Consider the following 20,381-nt stretch of genomic DNA (forward strand, 5'->3'; position numbering starts at 1 on the left):
ACCTGGACTGTGAGGAGAGAAGGAGGGGTGGGTGGAGAAGCAGGACCTGGACTGTGAGGAGCGAAGGAGGGGTGGGTGGAGAAGCAGGACCTGGACTGTGAGGAGAGAAGGAGGGGTGGGTGGAGAAGCAGGACCTGGACTGTGAGGAGAGAAGGAGGGGTGGGTGGAGAAGCAGGACCTGGACTGTGAGGAGAGAAGGAGGGGTGGGTGGAGAAGCAGGACCAGGACTGTGAGGAGAGAAGGAGGGGTGGGTGGAGAAGCAGGACCTGGACTGTGAGGAGAGAAGGAGGGGTGGGTGGAGAAGCAGGACCTGGACTGTGAGGAGAGAAGGAGGGGTGGGTGGAGAAATGTTTGAGACCGTTGTTGCTTTTTTAGTGGGTGTTTATGCCGGTGGTAATGGGCTGCAGCGTGGCCAGGCGACCGACTGGCTGGAGAGGGATGGTGTTTATTTTGGCCTGAGAGGTTATTGCTCCTGTCCATTGGTTCGCTTACCTGCACACAGTATCACTGATGAACAACTCATGTCTTATTCAGGAAAGATCCACTGTTTACATGCAGATTTACATACCTTGAATGTCGCTGTTGGGTTGTACCCATGAATACATGGAATATCTGCCTGATTACCACCAATTTTAAAGGTCCCATGTCATGCTTTTCCGGTTATTACCCGGCCCCTTGTGTGTTATGAAGGTTTTTCTGCATGTAAACGGTGTGCAGAGTCACAAACCCTTAAAGTACACCCTGTAGGGAGTAAAACTCTAACACAGAAAATACCTATGTCTATGCTGCCCCAGAACGCCTCGTTGGAGATTTCTCTTTTTCAGTTTTTTCTTCCAGGAACCAAGTGACGTAACAACGACCCCATGGACCAATTGGTCCAAATGGACCAATTGGTCCAAATGGACCAATCCGCGGAGCCGTTACGTTAAGTCCGTGGATTGGTCCAAATGGACCAATCCCGGACTTCCTCACACACACACACACTCAATCTTTTCTCAGCTGCAGCTCCGCCGATTTCTCCTCCCTGAGACGGCGAGACGTGGCGAGGCTGTGAGTCGGTGTGTGTGAGCACACACACAAACTCCCAGCCAGGCTGCATGTGTGTGTGTTCGGGCTGGGTTTCGCTGTGTCTCGCTGTCTCGCAGACGGCCACTGGGCTCATAGGGAGGGGGGCAGGAGCTCCAACAAGCCGTTTAGGACAGAGAGTGAATACACATACTATACAGAGATGCTGTATGAGAAACCAATGTGAGTTTGGAAAATTGCACAATATACAAATATAAATCTATTTTAGTAGACCTCAACAATGGAATTATGATCAGTAGAAATGGCCATGACATGGGACCTTTAAGTTTTGAATTGCCATTATTTCGAAAATCGGTTAAATTGCTTCTTTTTTTTTAATATCATTCGGCCTAATCAAAAGCAGGGCAAGGCAATTCATTATAGTCTGCAGTTTGTTCCCAACTGACTTCTGAAAAAATGTGATGTTATTGTATTTTATATACGTTACTTACATTTGACTCTGAGTGTGGGGCATTCCAAAGAAAAACATGGTGGTTATATCATAAGTGATAAGATGCAGCCTATACTTTTTAAAGAGAAATTCAAAATGTAAATGGAGCTCCATAGTCTCAAAATGGCATTGCTGACACCTTATAAGTCACACATTCATGAAGACAATACCTTGTTGGATTTGGACACATTTGGCTTGACATATCTGGAATAGCTCAGGTGTAAATCATGACGGTCCACATTTTTGAGAAACTGTATGTGCAGGAAGTCTGACAAAAGAAAAGAAAATGATGTTTCAAGTTGTAGACTCAGTGACTCCAGACAACCAGTTTTTCAGTTATTTTTCTCTCCACACCCTTAGCTTACGCAACAACCGTTTGGATGTATGTATTTTTACGATGAAGACTCACTATGCCTGCAGCAGTCTTCTTTATCTATTATTTTCTCTCAATCTACTGTTCTGTATTCTCTGCTCAGATGTGTTTATGAGCAGAAGTCATGATGTATTAGGTCATGCGACAGCCAAAGTACTTCTCATAACCTCCTGCGCTATTCTGCTTTGATCTGCTGCGCCTCCAGACGTCACCTCTCACCTCGCACCAGTCAATTCTACCAAACCTGTCCACCCCGAAAGCCCCCTCAAACTTGGAATTGTGACAGGTTACCAGCAATGTAACTGGGGTTGTGCGCCGCTGGAGTTGAGGATTAACCGAGCCAAGGGGCTGGGGCTCAAAGCTTCTGCTGATGTGCTTCAACCACAACAGCCCCATGAACTTTAACCCCCTTTTCAGTCATCGTCCATCACCCCGTTAGAGACAGGGCTGCTTTTGTCTGCCTGTGCAGGGACCAACCTCAGCTGTGTTTTCTCACTTAGGAAGCCCACTAGGGACATGTTTCTGCCATTTTGTAGTTGGCTGTTTTTAAGATTAGGGTACATGAAGTGAAACACTCTTTGTTGGCTACAGGAAGCAATGATAAGATTAAAACATGGGTCGCACAGGGTCAAAACCAGTTAAGCTGTCGGAGATATTCAGTCTCAGCATCCAAGCCTATACGGTGCAGTTTCAAGAATATCTTGGGAAACATATCTTGAAACATGGCGCAATAACGTGTACTGTATCTTTGCCCTACTAAACTGACTTTTAAGGAGTATATAGACTCATAGAAAGCTGTAGCGCTCCACTGTTTTCAGAGGACACAACATGCTTAATGGAGAGATGTAGAGCACCATTGTGTGATTACTATCCCCAGTTCCCATTGGAATAGCTAGCTGTGTGTGTGTGTGGGGGGGGGGTGTGTGTGTGCTTTGTTGTCCTGTGAAGTCATGCATTAGAGTATAGCTTAGCAGTCGCCGAGTGGAGCTTGTTTCTTTCTTTCTAATTACAGCACGGCCTGGTCCAGCCTGAGCCCATTGTACCAGGGTGCTGTGAATTCCCACAATGGGGCTGCTCAGCGGAGAACAATGAGTCAAATTCCTGACCGTTCCCTGCAGGTTCGGAGGCCAGCCTGATAAATAAAGACAGCGCAGTTACAGTGGCTTTGCTATTCTACACCCAGTAGCTATCCCACTGGCCACCCCAGTGGGGATATTGGTTTGTGTGTGTCCCTGTTTATGTGTGTGTGTCACAGGGTGGCTACGACTCCCACTGGGAGCACAGGGAGGGGTTGAGAGATGGGGGAGGTGAAGAGGAGGGAGCTTGTTTGGTTCTCTCTGTAGGAGGTGAAAGACTGTGCGCTGTTTTTCGTGTGTAATCAAACCCCTGAGAACGGAAAATTTGGAAACCAAAAGCTGCATGGAAAGCTTTGTTGACCAAAATTGATCATAGATGCGACAAAGCGCTGGACTAGTATAGAACTTCATGTACAAACCAGATCTTATTACTTTTTCACCAAACAAACTCAATGGATTTTACATGTACTTGGCCACACTCAACTCAATCTGCTGTCTTTGTGCGTCTGTACAGATGGGAAATGTTGAGATTATGACGAGAATAGATCGGCCATTTGCAAGCGGAAGGGTTCTGTTGTTTACATTGCCAAAAATGTGTGCTTACACAGCCTTTAAGTAGGCTGCAGAGCTCCGAGCCCCCCAACAGGGTCTGGTTGCACTTGTTGCGTCCAAACTGCCGAATCTGGGGTTCTTGCTTTCCCAGCTGTCCAGAAATATGCCTGTGTGTACGAGCATCCACTATACACCGAAACTGTTGCTTTGATAACCTGTTCTACACATAATAACTGTTTACTGAATGGGAGGTGGTGGGTGGTAAGAAAGACCCCACAGTGAACAGCAGGTGCCATACTGAGTCACACTTCCTATTCTGTGTTTGTTTATCGGACACAGACATAGACACATTTCGTTCAGATGCCCTCTTCCTCCTCATGCATGGAAGATCTTTGGGACTGTCGGACCATTGGCGCTTACACACCGCAGTACTTTTCCCACAAAGGTTAATCAGAACTTAGTTCATGAGAACTCTTTAGTTCTCGTGAACTAAGTACAGATCGCGTTCACACCGGAATAAGTCCCTGGGGGTGGATTAGGCAAATGAAGCCGCTGACGTCACTTCTTCTTCTGCTTTGGGTTTACTGGCAGGCCGCAAACCACTTCACGGCGTATACTGCCACCCAAAGTCCCCGGCCGGAAGTCCCCGGAGCTGCTGGGACTCCCGCCGACACCTCCTCATCTCCACCGCTCCCATGTTTTCTTTTGTGTTGCCATAAGTTAGACTCTCTGCATTTGTGCGCTGGGCTAATGCTAATAATGCTAATGCGAGGATAATTAAATGGCGGCCTTACAAAACTTTTTTACGTTTACGGGGCGTGGTTTGCAATCCGCCCAGCCAATCAGAAATAGGAACCTTTTTCTCCCACGAAAGTCCCTGCTCTCTAGCAGGGATGGAAAAGGGGGTACAAAGGTTCTCATTAACACATTTTAGTTCTGGATTTTTTTGGTGTGAACGCAACATTTCGGAACTAAAGTGGGAAAAGTACTGCGGTGTGAACGCGCATCATCTTACTAAAAATGGTATTCCTGGATTTCTTGTTTAGACTATAACATTAATGAAGTTCAGAATCAGAATTCCTTCATTTGTCCTGCAATGGGGAAATGTGCGCCATTACAACAGCAGGCGTATAGTGCAGGTTAATAGAAGGCACATGTTATTTGTAATAGAAAACTAAATGAGTAAATACAAATGATAGACAAGTATAACATGGTAAAACATTTTTCAAAGTAGCTGGTACTGTTTACAGATAAATAAATTCAAAATAAAGTGTAAATTGCACGACGGTATATTGCAGATGAGTTTGAACAGTTTTATATTTACAGGAACATTTTTGCCCTTTTTTTTTTTCATAGTCCTAATATAGTTCATTTGTCCTTCATGATTTCCCTGATCCCAAGGTGACATCTTCAAATCGCACTTTTTTTATAAGACTTTCAGTCCCTATTCCACAAATATTAACTTTAAAATCTTATAAACTGTCACTAATTGAGTGTTTTACAGTTTTCTTTTTATCATTCAGGAAACTTTAACTATTCAATGGGATCAATGTTTTTGTTGTTAATTGCTACGTTGTACCATGCTTTAGTATAACTTGTCACAAGTGGCATATCAGTCAATTTTACAGTCATTTGTAATCACATTGAAGTTTGGGGGCCAATGGATGTTTGTCAATCTGTGTGTGTGTGTGTGTGTGTGTGTGTGTGTGTGTGGTGTGTGGTGTGTGTGTGTGTGTGTGTGTGTGTGTGTGTGTTGTGTGTGTGTGTGTGTGTGTGTGTGTGTGTGTGTGTGTGTGTGTGTGTGGTGTGTGTGTGTGGGTGTGTGTGTGTGTGGTGTGTGTGTGTGTGTGTGGTGTGTGTGTGTGTGGTGTGTGTGTGTGTGTGGTGTGTGTGTGTGTGTGTGTGTGTGTGTGTGTGTGTGTGTGTTGTGTGTGTGGTGTGTGTGTGTGTGTGTGTGTGTGTGTTGTGTGTGTGTGTGTGTGTGTGTGTGTGTGTGTGTGTGTGTGTGTGTGTGTGTGTGTGTGTGTGTGTGTGTGTGTGTGTGTGTGTGTGTGTGTGTGTGTGTGTACACGTGTGTACGTACGTACACATTTGCGGACACATTTGCCAAGCGGTTCACAGAGGTCATAAAACTCCAAAGCGTTTCATCCTTTGCTGGCTTTGAAGAGCATTTACACAGTCTTCCCTTGTGCCCCCCCCCACCCAGCTCAATTCACAATAACGTGACACTCCATCTGGTTACTCTACCTTTAATGAAAATTGATAGTCTCACACACATACACACACCCCAGCGGCCATTGATCCAGGCCCAATAAATGTTTTATAAGCCCCAATGTAAGGACACCCCCCTTGTATTCAGAAGGTGTCAATGGTTGAGTCCAGAGGGAAAGATTGCTGTGGTACCCTCCTGAATTCAGTAGGAGAATAAAATGTGTATATGTTGCACACATCTACCCCCCATCCTCAATCATTGGTACCATTAAAGTGGTGGGTGTCTTTCTCTACGGCACGTAAACACACTTTAAATTGTCCCAATTCAATACTAATGCAGATTAGTTTTGACCCTAGAATGACCTGGAATTTCGAAACCCTCTGAAGTCAGACATGTAGAATAACAGAGAAGATATGTGGGAAGAAAAACACTTGACAATGAATGAAACGACCTTGAGGAGAGGATGGGGCCCCTCATTGTCAATTAGTGGGTTCAGATTCATTCCTACAACTATTTCTTTCCAGACTGTTTTCCCATATCTAGCCACTCTGCATGATATTGTGTGGTTTTAGAACAACCAAGCTAAAAAACATGCAGTGAAAGCTTCAGCGAGACTTATTGTAAGCTGAACCACAAGTTTCCCTTCTGCCCTTTCTTCTTCTTCTGCTTTGTGAAAAAGGGTGGCACCGTGTTACAGGAAATGCCTTTAACACAGCAGGAAGGAGAAACGTTGCCCCCTCTGGGTCCAAGTCTTTGTGTTTATCTGATGGCAGTAAAAGGCTGGCCCAGTGTTTGTGTTTGGGTTGTTTGAGTTGTCGTGGGTTCAGGCCATCACTCAGTTCTTTAAAGTCTTACAATCCCTTGGTGTTGGCCAGTCAGGGGTTAAGCTTACAATTCTTGTTTCTGAATTAGCACGCCAGGAATGAGAAAAATCCAATGAGCCTAACTGGACCTGACTTGCGCAGAGGCTAATGGTTAATAACAAGCCATGAAGGAATTTCCCTTTGATTCTGTGGAGGTGACTGGAGTTCTCACAGATATTTTCTCAAGGGTGTAGAATGCTCTCATGTTGAACTTTGATGGCATAATGGAATTTGAATGGCTTTGAAGGGATAAAGTGTGAGACCATGGCCTACGATTCAAAAGTTTTCTGATGTGAAGTGTTACTGTCCATTTCTAGAGAACAATAACCAGAGAGGGCTGCATTACTGAAAAGTCAAGGAATCAACCAGCCGGGGGGGGGGGGGGTGCGGTGCCCCCACAAATAGAATCAAATTCTGTGGGAAACACTGAACGGCTTCAGCTCTTTATTTGTTTAGCTCTGTTAGCACTGTGCTAAAGTCTGTTTACTCTTCGCAGCCTTTCAGCTTAATCCAGTTTGATTTTTCATAATGGTCTTGCCTAGGGGTGGGCGATATGACGATATATATCGTCGTGACGATATTAGGTCTCCACGATATGCTTTTTCAGAGATATCGTATCTATCGTGATAAAAAAAAAAAAAAAAAAACTTGAAAGAAAATAAACTGATGTGAAAGACATGCTCTAAAGCTGTCTAGTCAGGATTCAGACAGTATTGCACTTCATTTATTGTCTTGGTTGATTCTGTTGGCTTATATTTTTATTTTATTTGCGTGCATATGAAACGCTAACCATTCCCATTGAGATCATTAAAACTGTCATTTGAACGGCGATCAAGCCTGAAGCCACAGAGACGGACACGATCCCCCTAGGGTTAGCCAACACACTCTCACTCCATAATCGTCCAGGAGCGACGTTTGGTCAGTGTCCGTGGCGTGCAGTTGTGACGCTCCTACTCTTGCCTACCTTAAACCGGCAAGCAAACCGAGACATAAATACATTTCTCATATGAAATAGTCAAAATGATGCCAACTTCGGCAGAAAAATAATCATTGTTGATTTCAGGATATTTTTGAAGTCTAATACAAGTTTGTCTAAGACTTAATTGTATTATTTCTGTGCATTTTATATCAGCTGATCAATAGAATAAAACATTATTGTATAATACAGGATTGGTGTTGCAGTGTTAATTGAAAATAGATTTAAAAACACATTTGTATGGGTTATATGCATATAATAAGATGAAGCAGTGTGGGTCGTGTCTTTATGTATAATCTTGTGCTCTGAAACATGCAGTCGAATCTTGTTCGGTCATCATTTCCCCTACCATGGCACACACATAAACACACCCGCACACACATGCAGTATCACCTTCTCCGCATACCCTTTGCAACACGTGTTTAGACTGAGTGTCACAGAGGAATGAAGACATTTGGAACCATTGACAAAAATGTCTCGGTGACCAGAGAACACACCCAGTGAGACTTCACTCGCAGCTACATGTCCTACATTTTATTTGGCTGCTGTTGAGTTACATTCTCCCATAAAAGTGAATATTTGTGTTACTTGAACGGCTCACTTAAATGGATCGGCCAAACCCTGTTACACACTGGAGAATATTATATGTAAGGCTGTGTGTGTGAGTTACGCTCAGAGGGATTGACTGTGTATTCCAGCTGACAGGTCTTTCATTAAAGCAGGGCGCAGGGCCATGTATCTGCAGCTGCCCCCTCTCTGTGCACTCTTTGATGGGGAGAAAGATGGCATTTACTGCTACACCCATCGCTGGACTCACACACAAACCAACACTTGTTCTCAACTATGTTGTCTCAACACTCCTAGACCCACTGAGGGAAACATTGCTAGATAGGGAGGGCATGTTTCTTTATGGCTTTATACTGTCATCTACTGTATAAGAGGACGCTAAAGCCACGAGAGTCATATCCTTGTGTGTTTAATGAGCAGAGCAGTTGCTGGTGTAACGGTCTATGACATTTGTTCTTGGTGCTCCAAATAGTAGCAAGAGGCGGCCCCTGGCACTGGTTTATTGAAACACACACACACACACACACACATGCACTCACAAATATAGCCATCCATTGTTTAACCAGCCAACAGACTTAAAGGTCTCAACCGTCACTCTGTTTATATTGTGTTTGTCTAGCGAAGATAGCAGTCCCACCTGTTCCTTGTCTGCACTGTACATACACACTCACATGCACACATGCTAATACAAATGACGGATCCATTAGTTCAGGTGGCGTCTGTTCCAGCCTTTGCATTATGACAAAGGGCGCGCTTGCAAATGACAGTTGAACTAACCCTTTGTAAAGTTGCGCGCTGATCTCTATGTTGAATGTTTGTCTAATGACTATTTGCCTTCTGTGTTTAGGTTTGGACGACAACCTGCAGCAGTATGTGACCAACTTTGAGCGGGAGAAGATCAGCGGGGAGCAGCTGCTGAAGATCACGCATCAAGACCTGGAGGAGCTCGGCGTGGCCAGGATCGGACACCAGGAGCTGGTGCTGGAGGCGGTGGATCTGCTCTGCGCTCTGGTCAGTAGAGACATGCTGGGAATGTGCAACTTGATATGTATCCGGATACAGTAGAATTGACTTTTATGAAGGATTTGTGACAAAGCAAGAGTTCTCTTTTGGTCACTAATCTTCTCCCTTCGCTCTAAGTATCTACTAAGTAAACCAAGCCTGTAGCTTCTGGTCCGACTGCTAAAAGAATCCTGCAGGAAGGACTATCATTTCCCAAACAGCTCAGCAGAGTGTAAAGTCACCACAACACACAGCAGCCCGAGGACATTGGGGAACAGAAGTGTCACTCAAACAGAAGAGAGACTGGGTCAAACGGGCATTGGGCTCAATTTGGCAGTTAGAAGCTGTGTGAGATGATTATAGGCAGTTATGTAGCAACAGTTTGATCTGTTTGGAAGATCAGATGAACTGCCTCTCTCCACTCTCCCCTCATGGGTACACCACATACAAAATACTTGAAATATATTTTGTCTCTATTTTTAAACAGACACGTCAGGCAGGTCATTCTTACTGCTGCAGCCTTCTACCTACCTGAGCCATCTTTCTAGCTTTAATTGTAGATCCCCTGTTCGGCTCTTATTAGTCACTCTGAGCAAACCAGCTGAATCTTTGTCCATCATCATAGCTCCCACAAGAACTGCCAACAAAAGTATATCTGCCTTCAACTCGTGAGACTTGAGTGATGAAAACCCTCCATGCTCCAGCTGAAACAGAACCAGGTTTTCCAGCAGATGGGATTGATTTGGTTTTATCACTTCCTGTGCCATAAAAGTCCCAGATTGTGGTCCATGCGTTTTGATCAGCGTCAGCATTTCTGCCTTTGTGCTCTATTAAAATCCTTAACATGAATCGTTGGGGCATGGTTCTTTTGACACTGAGGAAACTTAAAAGTCAAATATCTCCTCCCCGACATGAGGCTGCATTTTACACTGATGCTGATCTGATAGCAGTAGGTCAAATGGGGTTTGGAACAACACATTGTATGGTCTTAAATAGATTTATTTGTGAGTGATCCACAACCTCAGCTCATTGAAGCTATACATGGCTTTTTCTAGGGTTGTATAAAGCCGGCACATGTGTGATTTAGTGTGCGGTTAGCAACAAACTCTTAACACTTAACTTGCATATTAATATCATTGTGTGGCTCCTCTGTGTCGGGGTGTTGAATAATATGCTGTCTACTAGTCTAACCAGAAAGCATACAGGTTTAACATGGACATTATTAATTGATGATTCTCTTCCCTCCAATTCAAAACACTCTTCTATTGTTTGGTATTCTCCAAAATGCTAAGATAACCTGTTAACAATATCTTTCCTTTACCTGTAACCAATTTAAGTAAACATCTGGAAACGCTTGTCACGTACATCGGTGCCTTTGTCTGTTTTTGATAGATTTACTCATCGCAGAATATGTACCATATGGTATATCTTGTGGTCCATAACTTATTTCATCATGACTGTAACCAGGCCCAGGTCTTTGTTCAACCCTTAAACCCTGACCTCAAGGCATTGGATTCTTAAAGGTCCCATGTCATGGCCATTTCTACTGATCATAACTCCATTGTTGAGGTCTACTAGAATAGATTTACACTGTGCAATTTTCCAAACTATGGTTTTCTCATACAGCATCTCTGTATAGTATGTGTATTCACTCTCTCTCCTAAACGCCTTGTTGGAGCTCCTGCCCCCCCTCCCTGTGAGCCCAGTGTGCTCTGATTGGTCAGCTCGCCCACTGGCTCGCTGCTCCGAGGAGCTGACAGTGTGAGCTGGCTTACTGATGTGGTTTCCTGTTTACAGCGAGACATCGCGAATGCACGCAGGAAGGTGGGGGGGTGGGGGGGGGGGGGGTGCTAAGGTGACTAAAGAGAAATCTCCAGCGAGGCGTTCTGGGGCAGCATAGACAGGTATTTTCTGTGTTAGAGTTTTACTCGCTACAGGGTGTACTTTGAGGGTTTGTGACTTTGCAGACCGTTTACATGCAGAAAAACCTTCATAACACACAACGGGTAATAACCAGAAAAGCATGACATGGGACCTTCAAGTCATTTCCCTATCATGCAGCCTTTTAAATGTGGTCTCCAAAGTGCTTCCTCAGCATGATGTTGTTATTCCAAGTAAAGCCTTTTCATTGCATTTTACATTTATTCCCTCTACCAAGATGTGTTTGTAGTGCTGTGTGTGTTGTATGCCCTGTACAGTCTTATGCAATTTAGTATCAGAGCATTTGGCACATTGTGTCTTGAACCTCCCCCCTGCCTCCTTGTAACTTTGTATTTATTATGATCCCCTCTAGCTGATGCTGATACTTCCTGGGGTCCACACAGAAACATAACAAAAATATCAAGACATTAACACACAGGATCGAAGTAGTGCCTTTATACTTACGCCAGGAATGCTGGACTCTCAGCAACCTTTCCCCCCTCACTGACGCAGTCCGGCTTAACGTTTTTGTCAGTTTTGGGCTTTCCTTATTAAGAATGAAGCCTTGGTCTTCCACAGGCCTCGTGGGAGGAAGTGAGGCCCCCGATTCAATTAGCTGTGGCAAGGTCACTACTACCGACAGAAACAGAGGCCACCAACCCCCGAAACCCCCACACGCTCTCACACCCCCACCCTCCCCAACTCTCTCTCTTTTTGTTTACTGTGAGGTCAGACACTTCCTGTTGCTGCTGTCACATTCATCTTTGTGACACTTTGCTACTCGATCTTTCCTCTTTTAAATTATTAAACATGTGCACACATCTTAAATATTTAGTCAAACATAAGCTGTCCTTTGAAGCGTTTTAAACCTATAGCATTTGCATTATGATCAATAGCCTAAGAGACAAAGAGAGAACATTTTAATGATTTGTACTGGACTTTTCTAAGCCATGGTGTCTTCTGCAGTCAGTGTTGAAACCCAGCACTTCTTTATTTGTACTCAGACCCCAGCGCCCTGCTCACATGACATCCACATGCATCAGCAGCCATTAAACATACAGCATATGACAGATCCTCCAGCCTCGTGAGCCACAGAGCTGCTGTAAAATGTATTTCATCTTGTCTAAGGGGGAACCTGTCTCTTTAGTAAATCCAAACACTTAACCTTAGATGGCACAGTGTAGCAACACACATGTACTCAGTCTCTGTCCAGGCTACAGAGGTTTGTATCTATATTTTATAGTCGAGGCAGATCCATGTAATGCCTGTGGCGAGGGCAGGAAGTGCTGTGTTGTGATAGCCGTTCTCCATTTCTCCCGAGGACACTTAACCCAGTATATAGTCCCTTCAAAGAGCCCCAACTAGAGCCTGCATGAAAAAAAACTCCTTCCATCTTGATTCTAGATTATCTTGGTGTCTATAAAAAGGCACTGGAAGCATGTACATTTGGCTTGAATTGTTCACAGATTTTGCTCAGACGTGGCTTTGAGCTCAGCTGGCAGCAAGGGACGAAAGCTCGCTGGACATCTGTGGGCCACTCAGAGCTGCTGTGGCTGTGTGATTAGCAAATGAAAAAGCCAGGAGAGACATTTGATCTGGAAAACACTCGCACTGCTCTGTGCTACTGTTCCACGTTCACTGTGTGGAGGACTGAACGGGAAAACAAACCAAATGACTTCTTTCATTTATTACCTTATATTCCTTGAGTATGTTTGCTTATCTTCTATGATGTTTAAACAATCCATCTCATGTCTAAGTTATTCTTCCTGCAGCTACTGTTTAACCAGTTCAGTTAAGCAGTGATTCCTTTTGGAGTGACTGAGGGAAATGATTTGTATATTTGGAGTGGAATAGAAGTAGACGCTAACCACTTGCAGATCTCCGTTATTTCCTTAACACGTGCTGTTTTACTCCTTGCTAAGCATATTTAGCTACTGGCAGGCACATCACACATACAGCAGCAGTGCTGGCAGCGATGCAACACCATGTAAGCTGATATTTACCCAGACAGCGGCCAGCCTGCCCTCTCTCTGCTTACCTTTTAAGCAACACATTGTTCGCTAACCACTTTATCCAGTCAAAACATTACAGAACAAAGCCCTTTCTAATATTTGACAAGTGCTAATGCTCTCAGACACACACTCTTCCCCTCAAACCTAAAAATATGCATATTGTTGCAGCTCGGTATCATGCAGTAGTTCAGTTCAAAGCTGATCTGTACTGTACTTGGTGACCCTTGACGATAAAGCTCTGCTGCTTCCTGCATGTGAATAACCTAACAAATTGCAGGAATGCATAAGCAGGAAACAACCCCGTCTAAAGAATGCAAACTTTGCCCCGCTTGGTTGGAATCAGGTGATGGCACGTGCGTGGAACAAACCTGAGACTGGAAGGGGGAATTTCATGGCAGACAAGTGCACTTACATTTTATATGTCAAAGAAAAGATTACAGCTCTTGGTTGTACAGGAAACAACATGTTTTCCTGTTAAGGAGACTCCACTCAGCAAGTAGCTCCCAGGCCTGGACTGTGCACAAGAGCTTTGATCTCCAGTTTATTGCCAATAAATGTCCTTTCACATATAATAATTCGTGTTTTATTTCTTTGTATCGCCTACTTAAAAAATTGTGTTTTGATTTCAGAACTTCGGGGTAGAGACGGACAACTTAAAGAATCTGGTTGTGAGGATGAGAGCCGCCACCAACAGTCTACACATGGCCACGTCTGACCGCAGGAAAAGCCCAGCGTACGACGGCAGCATCTCTCGCAAGCCCCCCAACGACTTCCTCACCTCTGTGGTGGAGCTGATCGGCGCCGCCAAGAGCCTCCTGGCTTGGCTCGACAGGTAAAAACTTAGAAATACAGGTCATTTTTCTTCCAACAATAAATGAGCCTCAATGGATTGTAGAGAAGGAACGGGAATCTCGACCCCCTAAACATTTTTCTGTATATTGTAATGTTCTCCTAGCTGTTCGAAAGAAACCCCTTCCCATCTCACCCGTCTGTCACATATAGAGAATGTAATGAACACTACATACAGTTTGAAAAGAAGAAATGCTACGTCTGCTTTGCAGCTGAAGTTGGAAGAGTCCCCTGTGCTCTCCTGGTGAACTGCTCCACATCACACCATAAAAGCACCGCATGTTATTAAGCAGTTTGCCAGGATTTAATGTTAGCTGGCTGACAATTAAGCTTCTCTCTTTGTGGGACACTAGGCTAAAGCGGGAAAATGATGTCATGATTTAAATGGCAGTTGTGAGATGGACGCAGCAAACAGAGTCTAAAGGTGTTTAAAGCTAAAGTTAGTCAATGTGCTTATGCTGCGTATAGATCATGTTATTTTGTTTATTGTTGATCAGGGGATTGATGTTAGGGGGAAAAGAGACACTAAAGGAGATACAATGGCGCCAGAAAGGTGACATTCTTGAGTTACAAGTCAGTCACCCAGACACTGCAATCAGACCAAGGTTCACTGAGTCTATTATAAAGTATAGTGTAAGTAGCTTATAGCTGACTCTGCAGTAAATCACAGGAGACGTATTCTTTCTGCACACTTTACAAAATACATATAGTCTAATTCATTATAGTGCAAGAGCTCTGCCACGTGTTCTTTCTTAATGAAGCTTTACATGGCCAATTTGTGTTCAAACTTTTAGAGAAGTGTTAATTACTCAAGTCATAGTTTGTTGTTTTTAAAGACTTTTTGGCCCGAGAGTGCCTTAATTGGAGATTCAGAGTTCAAAGGGGGAGATAGAGGGGATGACATTCCCTGAAATGTTCTTTGGGTTCTGGAGTTTAACCCACGTACTTGGCAGTATACTGTATATTACTAAGTCCTAGTTAGTGGTGGTGTTGTACAGGACTGTATTACATTTAGATTTTTGTAAAATATTCTTCGTCATGTTTTAATTGAGTTGGGCAAAATATCAGAAAAGCCTCTCTATAGTTTATTGTAATCCACTGCTAACTACAACACATTCTCAGTAATAAACACATAATTAAACTAATACCTCTCTGACGGTGTTGTTTAAAAATGAACATTGTCAGAGCTTTTATGTTTGAGTAATAACACTACCACTGAGTGTGGCAATAAATATCTAACATTGTTGTCACATGCTGTCACGGCTTTGCGGTTTGAATGACTGAATCTCAACCCAACTCTGCAGTCCTTCTCTTGTCCCTAATGTTCTCCCTTTCCTTCTTTGTCTGCTTGCAGGACGCCTCTTACAGGGATCAGCGACTTCACAGCCACCAAGAACAAGATCATTCAGCTGTGCCTGGAGCTCACCACCACAGTTCAACAGGTCTGCACGCTAGTTAGCTCAGCAGCACATGTGCACTAGCTAGTCCCTGGGAAGCACACACACACAATAGGTTTTCCCACTGAGCACATACCGACCACGGGGCACAGACATGCAAGATAAAGTGTAAAGAGAAGAGAGTTATGAGAAATGTGGTCTGGCATCCATGGCACGAGCCTGAAGCCAGCACTCCGAGCACATTATTGCAAATGTTTTTCTTGGGCTCTTTTCGCTCCTCACGCTGGCTAATGAGGAGACCCCCAGTGCGGGGACATTTAATGGTAACCGTCACTTTTATGTTCCCAGTTTCATAAAACCCACTGGTGCTCTTAAAGGTGGCTGCCAACATTCCCCAGGCTGCCGTTCTCCGTCAGCCATGTGGTTCACATTTTTGCTTCTCCAAGACGCTCACAGTGGGAGACCAAACTGTCTAAAAGCACTTCCTGTTTATAGGTTTATGTGGGGATGAGGAGGTGGTCCATCTGACTGCCAGATAGACGGTTAAAACCGACATACATCCACTATATTCGCCACTTTCTGCGGAGCATTGCTCAAGCATTGCATCACGAGACAGTTGGATGTCGTGTTCTGTTATTATCAGACAACCTGTAAAAGTCGGTCATACATGTCTTTAACAAAGGGGGCTTGTGATTGGCCTTTTCTTTAGTGTCAAAGCCTTGTATGTACAATATGTTCTCCCTAAAGGGTTTGACTTAAGCCACTCATTTTACAGTGCCAGTGAAAGTGGCTGCTGGGACTGCAGGTGTCATTTTTTAGAGGGTTATTGCATCAAAATAAATTCCTTTCCCAGAGTGCCTATTTCCACACCAGAGTCTGGGATTTCAGCGCCTCTGGTGATTTACTCTGGGTGTCCCGGTCATGGTCATCCAGGAGAAGTAGTGGGGGGTTTACATTTCCCACACTGCCATGTGAAGTGGGGAGGTTATGGTGTAGAATAAACTCCTGATAGGTGCTGAAAGAGTCTAGTAAGACTGGAGATTAGTTTCCTGCAACAACTGGAGGAGGGATGCTGTTTGGTCCTCTGGTATCCTCAAACTAGCTAACGGCTAAGTATGTAACTGCAGAAACACTGATGAGGACGCTTATAGAAGACTATTGACTCCTTCTTTTTTTATATAGATGTGGACCATGTAGACTCCATTTGTTATTCAAAACATGTAGGCCAGAGTCTATACGCGCCTGGTTAATAAAACAGGTTGTGCAGGAGACTGCCACAGTGGTTAGTTTTATGACGGGGGAGGACGGCGCGAGGCTTGCCCGGCTCGTTCATGAACTTCAGCCAAGAATTAGGGCTTTTCAGATCACACAATTTATGTGTTCTGCCTGAATGAAGCCTATGTGTACATGCACAATGGGACACGGCCATAAAACCGTGAACGCATCACGCCGTCTTGGCTGACCTGTCAGCGTGGAGGTCATTCTCACTCAAAGAGCGCATTTTTTCATCAATCCCCCGTGTCTTTTATCAGCACTTCCCACTACAGAATTGTTGGCTCAGAGATGAAGTTTTCTATCTCTTTATTTTCTAACGATAACAACAGAGATTGCATGATGTAGGCCAGGTCAGAAGGCCTGGTCTTTGTTTAACTCCAGTGGTGTAAAGGCAGCTTCTCTCCCATCACCCGCAATGTGCCAGCACCACTCTCTCTCGGCCACTTCATTGCCCGTCCATGCAAATCCTCTCTGTTGGCAGATCAAAGGCCTGGAGAGCAGCACACAGTCATCTGATCCACACCGGCTGTGGGATCAAGTCCATAACGTAAGGGATCAGCACACCCAGGGAATTGTCCCTCTGCCTCTCTCAGCGCTTACTTACGATCTGGCTCCTCTCTACTAAAAGGACTGGACAAAGATATGGGATTCATTTGGGTATCATGAACAGATCTTAGAAGCATTATCCGCGATTGTATTCACATTATTTGATGGAACTATGAAACCTGAGGCATGTCCCATAAATGTTAAAAGGTTTAATGGGAGATATGCCAAGCCATGTCTGCAGCACATAATGATACATTTCACGGCCTCTAAATATGTATTTTTATCCCATCCCTCTTGGCACGGTCAAGAGTGTAGTCATCCAAACATGGGCCAGTCTCTAAAAGAAATATGCAGTTACATGTTTACGCAAGTATAGCCAAATTCTTTCTTTAACCACCATATGTTCTTGGCTGCCTTCAGGAACTTAATTCAGGAAACATGAGTTTGGGACAAATACGTTAAATGGAACCTTGTTTGTTTTTCAATGTTAGTATTGGATTTCAACTTTCCCCTCATGTATGATACTTTAAAAGCCTTCCAAAACCGGGATGCACCCCGCTTTGATGTGAGGCCATCGCTCAGGGCCACAGACAGTCATGCTAATCCTGTCAATGCAAACTAACAGTATGACAAGCCAAGTGCGTCTGAAAGCAGACGCTCACCTTTCGCCCGCTATGGAAATATGGAAAAACTTGCTCGACCCCCATCCGCCGTCTGCACAATGAATTCACAAAGAGCAACAGAGCTGGCTTTGTACTTGGCACATGCCTGTGCATGTCACTAATACTGCGAGGTCCACAACACCAGTAGCCCTTTATTTTGCCTCCACAAAGGCTTGTGGCTGTGAGGGCTCTACAAATATCAGACACTTGAAGCAGATGTTCGGAGCTCTCTCAGTTTTGACAGAAGCATTTCACCTGTGTTTTGATCCGTGGCCTCCGTCGGGGCTTTCCCAGCATAGAGACAATTTCGTAAATAAGCATGGCCCCCCACATGCACTGTGAACCCCCCCCCCCCTCCTGCCTCGGCCTAACCAGGGGCCCTTTCAGCACCAACAACACAGTTGTCAGGGGAGGCTGTTGCCTCAGCTGTGGCCTGTCCAGCTGCAGTCTAAAGAGTGCTGTGTGCGGACCCTCGGAAGTGACAACGCTCAGTCTCTCAGCTGACTTTACAGAATGTATCCTTGATGGCAGCTACTGTGTCTTTCTGACTACGAGAAGCCTCAATTTTTCCCTCCACTTTCCACCGTGGAAAGCAGCAATGCATCCAAACACTTGCGGAAAACCTAAGCGCTTTGGATGAGGGCTTTCTGAACATCATTATATGTTTTGACCCAATGTTTCCCACCGTGTCATCTGCACATTGTTACTAAATGAGCGTTAGTATGGTATTTACGTACTGAATCACTGCAATTACAGCCTCCCCCAGAAAGAGAGGTCGTTTAAATCTAAAAGCTGTTTATTTGAGGCCGTTCTCCATTTTCCTCAGTTCTATATCTGGAATGCTCATATCGTTTTTACCCAACCCCTATACTTTCTTCTCTCTGTCTCCATCCATTGAATAACCTCTTCCTGTGTGCTGTTGTTTACTGCTCACACTCCTAATCTGTCATCACTGTGTGCTGTGTTACAGGATTGCAGTGTTTACGAGATGGAAGAGAAGATCCTGGAAGTTGTAAGTATACTCTATCTCTGTCCTAATATAAACTACATGAGATCCTCAAGTTTCTACACAGGGGGGAAACAGTCTGCTAGATCGTTTGGGTAAACCTCTCCTTTACTCAGAGTAGCAAGGTCCGTTTTCTGACTGAATGCAGCAGACGGGTCTAAAGGATTGCCAACAGAGGAGGCGACTCTAACACGCCCCCGGCCATCAATCACTACTTCCTGTTCCTGACACTCGCCAGACCCCTTGGGCTAATGCTAAGCTTCCTCTAGCACTCCGTCTCTCTCCCAGACAACCCAAATAAAGTCCATATTAGAGCCAACGTCCTCTTTTGTTTCATGCTCATTTTATATAAATTGTCCATACAAATTGCAAGAGTGAACATCACAGAAAAAGACCCCTGTTATGATGGCAACAGTTAAAACAAGCAAAGAACAAGGCAGAAAGAAGGGCGGTGTGCAAAGGACTGATTTCATTGTTGTGTGTGTGCGCTACTTCTTCCACTTAATCGCACACCAATGGTCCCCTCTTGTTTTTCCCATTTAGCCTAGCACTAAATGGGAACATACACACAGAGGCATGTATACAGGGTGCTGAAGGATAAGTGCTATGTGTTACGAGTAGCAGTGTAACAAGACTTGTTCCAACCTGTACAACACACAAGGCACACACACAATAGAATATTTAGAACACAGCTTGTAATCACCGTAATACGTTTATTAGGCACTACTTATTTTATTCACTGATGCTTTTTCCTCTGCAGTCGAAGATTCTGAACAACATCTGCGATCAGACTGTGAGAACCACCTCTGACCCCCTCATGAGCCAGTCAGCCTGCCTGGATGAGGTCCAGCTGAACGATATCAAACCGGGAGAGGGCCTGGTAAGGAATGCTGGGAGATTTTATTTGTCTTCCTCATTTTTTGTTTCCACCCTAAATCAAATGTCGGCCATATGGAGGCAGGCTGGGAATGTGTGTCAAATTGTGACCCTCACATATCATGTCATACATTTCTCTCCCTTTGGGAATATTATGTCTTAACTGAAAAATGTGGGTTTTCTTTTTCCCTAGGGGATGTACATCAAGTCTACGTACGATGGGTTGCATGTCATCACAGGAACCACAGAACATGTGAGTATGCTGACCTCAAGACCGTTTCAGCCCCAGAATGAGGAAGTAGCCCATTCTTTGTCATGTGTCTTTTCTCATTTGAAATGACCAACTTAGAAATCCCTATATTATTTCACATTAATCTTAAGACCAAGCTTCTCATACTGAAAAAACACCTCCTCCTCCTCTTCATATTCTCTTTCTGAGAGCACACTTACTTATCCGAAGGAGTTGAGAACTACTCATCCGTGAAGGGAATTGTTTGTGGTATTTACCTATGACTGTACCGGAGTGAAGAAACAAACAGCCTCCACAAAAAAAGAAAGTCCTACCTTTTTCCCACACGGAAACAACCAGTCAGTGACTAACACACAGCATCACTGCCACGGTCCGTAATCGTGAATCAGGACCTGAATCATCACTAGTTTATCACGTTTGACATCCGTGTGACATGAAAAACAATTAATCT

At 44.3% G+C, this 20,381-nt stretch overlaps 1 protein-coding gene across 1 annotated transcript in view; it reads left to right on the plus strand.

Moving 5' to 3' along the window:
* Positions 1-20,381, plus strand: part of LOC117549904 (connector enhancer of kinase suppressor of ras 3-like) — a 34,659-nt gene that overhangs the window by 8,869 nt on the left and 5,409 nt on the right. Inside the window, 6 exon segments of the mRNA XM_034222031.1 lie at positions 8,983-9,146; positions 13,699-13,901; positions 15,273-15,360; positions 18,769-18,810; positions 19,565-19,684; positions 19,874-19,933. Coding sequence (XP_034077922.1) covers positions 8,983-9,146; positions 13,699-13,901; positions 15,273-15,360; positions 18,769-18,810; positions 19,565-19,684; positions 19,874-19,933 — 677 coding nt within the window.

Source organism: Gymnodraco acuticeps, unplaced genomic scaffold, assembly GCF_902827175.1.
Source record: "Gymnodraco acuticeps unplaced genomic scaffold, fGymAcu1.1, whole genome shotgun sequence".
Lineage (NCBI taxonomy): Eukaryota > Metazoa > Chordata > Actinopteri > Perciformes > Bathydraconidae > Gymnodraco > Gymnodraco acuticeps.